Source organism: Olea europaea, chromosome 19 (assembly GCF_002742605.1).
Source record: "Olea europaea var. sylvestris chromosome 19, O_europaea_v1, whole genome shotgun sequence".
Classification (NCBI taxonomy): domain Eukaryota; kingdom Viridiplantae; phylum Streptophyta; class Magnoliopsida; order Lamiales; family Oleaceae; genus Olea; species Olea europaea.
The window spans coordinates 8,462,740-8,468,793 of record NC_036255.1 but is presented as its reverse complement, the minus strand read 5'-3'; the positions used below and the strand labels follow the sequence as shown (position 1 = coordinate 8,468,793).

At 32.4% G+C, this 6,054-nt stretch overlaps 1 protein-coding gene across 3 annotated transcripts in view; it reads left to right on the top strand.

The window, feature by feature from the left end:
- Positions 1–3,986, top strand: part of LOC111368691 (cysteine-rich receptor-like protein kinase 25) — a 25,485-nt gene extending 21,499 nt beyond the window's left edge. The window contains exons 1-8 of one of the 3 annotated variants that reach the window (XM_022990088.1): positions 164–614; positions 684–1,189; positions 1,408–1,548; positions 2,209–2,333; positions 2,528–2,738; positions 2,958–3,195; positions 3,307–3,457; positions 3,544–3,986. In XM_022990088.1, the coding sequence (XP_022845856.1) occupies positions 268–614; positions 684–1,189; positions 1,408–1,548; positions 2,209–2,333; positions 2,528–2,738; positions 2,958–3,195; positions 3,307–3,457; positions 3,544–3,870 (2,046 nt within the window). In that variant the 5' untranslated portion in view covers positions 164–267 and the 3' untranslated portion in view covers positions 3,871–3,986. Of the gene's footprint in view, positions 1–163; positions 615–683; positions 1,190–1,407; positions 1,549–2,208; positions 2,334–2,527; positions 2,739–2,957; positions 3,196–3,306; positions 3,458–3,543 lie in introns of those variants that run through there. The other 2 variants (XM_022990089.1, XM_022990092.1) reach the window with 2 other exon arrangements.
- The last annotated feature ends 2,068 nt before the right edge of the window (positions 3,987–6,054 follow it).

Here is a 6,054-nt window from a genome sequence, read left to right as displayed (position 1 = left end):
TACATTTGACAAGTCTATACAGTTGAAATGTCGAAAGCTGTAAATTCTAGACCATAAAAAAATCAACAGTATTCAGTCCTTTCTCCATCAATAAGTAAATTGTTGGTATATATCCCCTTTATTAATTTCCTGCAACCAAAATATTCGCTTCCATTGACTGGCACTTCACGTCTTCGCTCATCTTCCACAGTTCCACATCCTATAAAAATCCATTTCTGTTCGAAAAAATATCAAAATTATAAGCAGACTTTTTTTTAAAGGTTAATCATGTCAGCCCTCATCATCTCTACATATTTTTGCTTATTTTGCATTCTCTGCTTCTGCACAAGAATTAGATCGAATCCCCTTTACCATTGGTGTCCAGATACAGCTACATACAGTCCTAATAGCACCTATCGATCCAACTTGAAACAACTTTTGATTGCTTTATCCTCAAACGCCTCCCGGGAGATTGGATTTTACGATCCCATGGTCGGCCGCGGCCTTCCTAACACCGTCTACGGTCTGTTTTTATGTAGGGGTGATGTTAACACCGATGTCTGCCAACAGTGTGTGGAAAATGCAACAACTGAAGTCCTACAACGTTGTCCCAAGGAAAAAGGGGCAGCTATTTGGTATAACTATTTATTTTATCAAAAGTTGAACTTATCAAGATGTATTCATTTAAATATTATTTTCAACAGGTACGACTATTGCACGATACGCTACTCAAATGAATCTATACACTCGAGGCCAGAGGACTCGTTCACTTTATATATAGCTAATGTGCAAAACATTACAGATGAACCCAATAGGTTCAAACAATTATTAGAAGAGACTATGAATGAAATAACATCAGAAGCTGCTAATAGTAATCCCTCCGGTAAGAGATTTGCAACAAAAACAGCTCATTTCACAGCGTCTGTCAGCCTGTATACACTAGCACAGTGCATGCCATATCTTACGAGTGGTGATTGCGATAACTGCCTTCGAAATGCGATCCCGCAATTAATAACATGTTGTGATAGTAGGAAAGGAGGGAGAGTTATTGGCGAAAGCTGTAATATTTGGTATGAGATTTACCCCTTCTTTAATTCTACTGTGGCCCCTCCACCACCGCCAACTCCTGTTCAACCACCGCTTCTCTCGCCAACTCCAAATATTCCTCCTGTTCAACCACCGCTTCTCTCGCCCTCTACAACCAGTCAAGGTAACCTCTTGATTCTTAAGAAATACATTATTTAAAAAAAAATGGACTTCGACAAGAAAAAGAAAACGAAATAACGAAATGGTAAACATCAATATGAGTCTGCAATGAGCATAACTAGTCACTAGATATATATCTCTGCAAATCTCCTAGTTGTTCGGTGGATGATTTCGACAAGAAAATTTATCCTTTTCTTTTCCTCTTTTGTGCTTCCAATTCAGGAAATGGAGGAATTTCAAAACAAGTTATTATTGCCATCGTTGTACCAATTGCTGTTTCCTTAGTGCTTGTCTTCATAGGTTTCTGCTTCTTGACAAGGAGAACAAGGAAAAAAGCTTACGATGCCGTCAATAAGGAAAATGGTAAGCTAAGATTACACAAATGAAAAGTAGAAGAAAAAGATTCCCATTCGATCTTATTTGAATTTGTGTACGCACTAGGATTCTGGATCGAACCAAATCATCTAGAAGATTAATCCCCTTCATATGCACACACGTCTACAATTTTTGTAAAATGAATGGTGATTAGAGAACTAATTTAGGATTTTTTTTGTTGGCTCTTAACATATTGAATCACGACATCTAAAACTTTAAAAAGAGTTAGATATCTTCAACATTTTGGACAATTTGATAGCATGAAAACCTATGATCTAATATTGTTTATCTTGCCTGTTTCTACTTATTCAGCAGTCTTTGTTTAGTTCACCAATTTATCCCTTGTTTGAGCCACATTATTTTTCTTGGAATGCATTTTTGAATAATTTATTTATGAGAAATGTGTGATTAAAAAATAAAGAAAAGTTTTGAATTTGCATGTAATAATATTTTATTGAAAAATGTGTTATTGAAATAATGTCAAATCACTGTTTAAAAATGTATTTTTTTTTTTAAAAAATTTGGCTGAAACATTGCAACTTACAATCTAAGACAGTAAGAAATCAATAAAAAAACGTATTTTCTCACCTGTTCATTCAATCCTAGGTTAAAGAAATTTATGCAATGATTTGCTATTTTTGTATGTAGACGAAGGAAACGAGATTTCGTCAGTTGAATCCTTGCAATATGAGTTGAATACTATTGCGCTTGCTACAAACAACTTTTCTGTTGACAACAAAATTGGTGAAGGTGGATTTGGTAGTGTCTACAAGGTACTTGAAGGAATATAATTTTAAGTACTAGGTTTTATCCCTTTATATTTACAATGTTTTAGCAATGTCTTATACACGTGTATGGTTTATTTGGTAAGTAGGGCTATATAGCATTTGACAGAGTATTGAAGAAAAAAATGAGCATGATTTGTGTTCCCTGTAGTGTACAATATTATGTTCAAACATGCATGTAGGGTACTTTCCTAAATGGACAAGAAATAGCAGTGAAGAGGCTTTCCAAAAATTCAGGACAAGGCGCAAATGAATTTAAGAATGAGGTTGTACTTGTTGCCAAGCTTCAACACAGAAATCTAGTAAGACTACTAGGATTTTGCTTGGAAGGAGAAGAGAAGATACTTGTTTATGAATTTGTGCCCAATAAAAGCCTTGATTATTTTATATTCGGTGAGCATCAATCTTGATATAACTACTTCTTTTCTCATCTTTATACTGAAATCGCTGACAAAAAATAATTTAGCCGAGAAAATATACAGATACATACGTCATAATATATAAATTTTCCAGATAAGGCCTTTTAGTTTTTATTTCTGAGACTTGGCCTTCAAAAACAATATTAACAATCAATGCTAAATAACTTGATTCGTTCTCTTAATGGATGTAAAGATTCAGAAAAACGGCAAATGTTGGATTGGTCAAATCGTTACAAGATCATACGAGGAATAGCACGCGGATTGGTTTACCTTCATGAAGATTCTCGTCTACGAATTATACATCGTGATCTCAAAACTAGCAATATATTATTAGATGAAGATATGAATCCGAAAATATCGGATTTTGGCATGGCGAGAATTTTTGGAGTTAATCAGTTTCAAGGAAATACAAATAGGATTGTTGGGACATAGTAAGTTCTACTCTAATCCATTTGCCAAACTAAGTGGATTTTATTATAATCATATACTGATCTTCTTAAGTTTATTAGCTCAAGATATATCCTATTATTTTTGGCTTGTAGTGGTTACATGTCTCCGGAATACGCAATGCATGGACAGTTCTCTATAAAATCTGATGTTTTTAGCTTTGGCGTCCTTGTTTTGGAAATCATAAGCTCCAAGAAGAATAGCAGCTTTTACCAATCAGATGGTGCTGAGGATCTCTTAAGCTATGTAAGTGAAAACTCTAAATTATTTCTTGAGACCATATTTGTTAATGATGTATTTCTGCTTAGAAGTTGACCGCTATTGCTGTGCAGGCTTGGAAGCTTTGGAGAGACAATAGACCATTGGAATTGATGGATCTAACATTACAAAATGCATATGTTAGGAATGAAGTAATTCGATGCATTCAAATTGGCTTACTATGTGTTCAAGAAGATGCTGATGAAAGACCAGACATGGCTTCGATACTTTTGGCACTCAATGGTTATTCAGCCACTCTCGTTGTTCCTCGTCAACCACCATTTTTTATTCATAGTAGAACACAGAGCTTGCCCGAAGTTCAAGATTCGGACAAATCCACGTCAACCTCGACAGCCTTCTCTACAAATAACGTATCAATTACTGAATTATATCCAAGATAGAAAAATATATATTGTCATCAAAAGCACAAATGATAGAAAAATATATACGTGATTTACGTTGGCCGGAATATTTTACTTATTTTAAATCTTTTTTACCGTAATTGGTTTGACCTGAATGAAAGTGGGTCAATTTGGATTTGTTTGTCAATTTTGACGCCACTATCATTCGATGGATAATATGTGACCAAAACCCGTCTATAGCCTATAGCGATGAAGCCCATGCGAATAATTTCCCAAGGCATTTTCCTTTGTCAAGAACATGTTAGCATTGATCTTTGCATGAATATTTTAAAGTTAAAGGGCCATTTGGCTGTGGAAGTTAAATGCGAACCCCTTGTTAGTTTATAGATAGTGAAACAAGGAAGATAAGGAATAAATTCCACAACAATTAAATATTAATTATTAATATATAACTGTTTAGACTATCAAGATTGATATTTTAAAATAAAATTTTTAAGTTTTAGAGCTTGTTCGATAGGAATTCCATTTTTACTTTTTGTATGATAGTTTTATGAGGAAGTCATATTGGACAAATTTTCTCCGAACTATCTTTTAATCAGGCAAAATATTTTCAAAAAATTAGTCGAACGTAACCAAAAATAATTTGTTAGTCGTTGAAATAACTTTTGACTTTTCAAAAAACTTGTAAATTTGATGTTTAAACTCTAACAAGTAATTCAGTTTAAAAGCTCAAATGAATTTTCGAATTTAAAAATCGATTGAGCTTTTAAAATAAAATTTCAAATATTAATAAGTATTAGCACGTTAAATTATTAAAATTTGTGACACCATTACCATATACATGGCGTCTAGTCCAATTGCTCTTAAATCAACCAAACTAGAATCTTTTAACATCGATAAAACATGCAAGAATCTTGAAATTAAATTCCTATTTTATTTAGCTAAAAATCATATTTTTATAGAAAATTTTAGTAAAAGTTAATAAAATATGGGATTAAAGTGAATAAAACTTATAGATCCTATGAAATATGTAATTAAATTAATTATCGACTTAAACTTAATTTTTTTATCATTTTTTTTTAAATGCGCCAAAGGGGTTAATTAAGACCACTGGTTAAAGCATAAATTACACAAGATATATTATAAATTAAAAACCTTGTGATTTGTTCAATTATTAAATAAGTTTTTGGACATTCTATTTCATTTTCAACTCTACTTCTAAGGCTTGGATTGTTCCCTACATATATTTGACTCTTCTCTACAATTTAGTTGGGTTGTTTAATTTCATTATAAGTTAGACAAATCATAAACACAAAAATTTTGTATTATTTCTCCATATTATAATAAAATCTTCATTTGCTGCAAATCATTTTATTCTTGTGTTCTTGTGATTCATTATTTTTATATTGCTCATATTTTCTCATTATTTAACTATTTAGTCGGATTTTCAATAAATTGGTATCAAAATTGTTCCGCTTTCAACAAAACGATTTTAAATCTTGTGCGAATTATAACAAGAATGATGGCAGCTGAATTGGTCATATGTTTCATTTTTCATCACTTGACCATTTTTATAGTCCTTCAAGTTTAAAAAAAATTTGTGTTCAAGTCTTAAACCTGTTGGACATCAACTAAATTCATTTTTTATCACTAATACGAGTAGGAGATTTGCACAAGCAAGCAGTAATGAGACGAAGAGTTGGAACTACGATTACATGGTAAAATAATAATAATAATAATAATAATAATAATAATAATAATAATAATAATAATAATAATAATAATAATAATCACCATCTAGTTATCTTAGTGAAGCCACTAATGTTTCTGAATGTGATAGCCGGGAATTATTATTTGCTCGATCAACTCGTCTTCATCGACATTTTCTTCAAGTAGACTGTTGAAAGCTAACTTAAATCGTAACTCAAACATGCAAAGACAAATTGAGCATAGTTTAGGTTTTGAGATTTCGAGAGGACATTTGGTACCCAAGCCACAAATAAATTGTATGTATATGTATAAATTAGGTTATTTAATATGTAATACTAGGCGCGAATTCAGGGGGCGGCCAGCTAGGGCGGCTGCCCTAGCTTAATTCTTTGGGGAGAATTTTTTTTGGTTAATAGATCACATTTTATATTATATATTTGATAATTCAATATTTCTTGAAATTTCACCTATGGCTCAATTGGTTGACTTTTTTACAACCAAGTTGGACGTGCC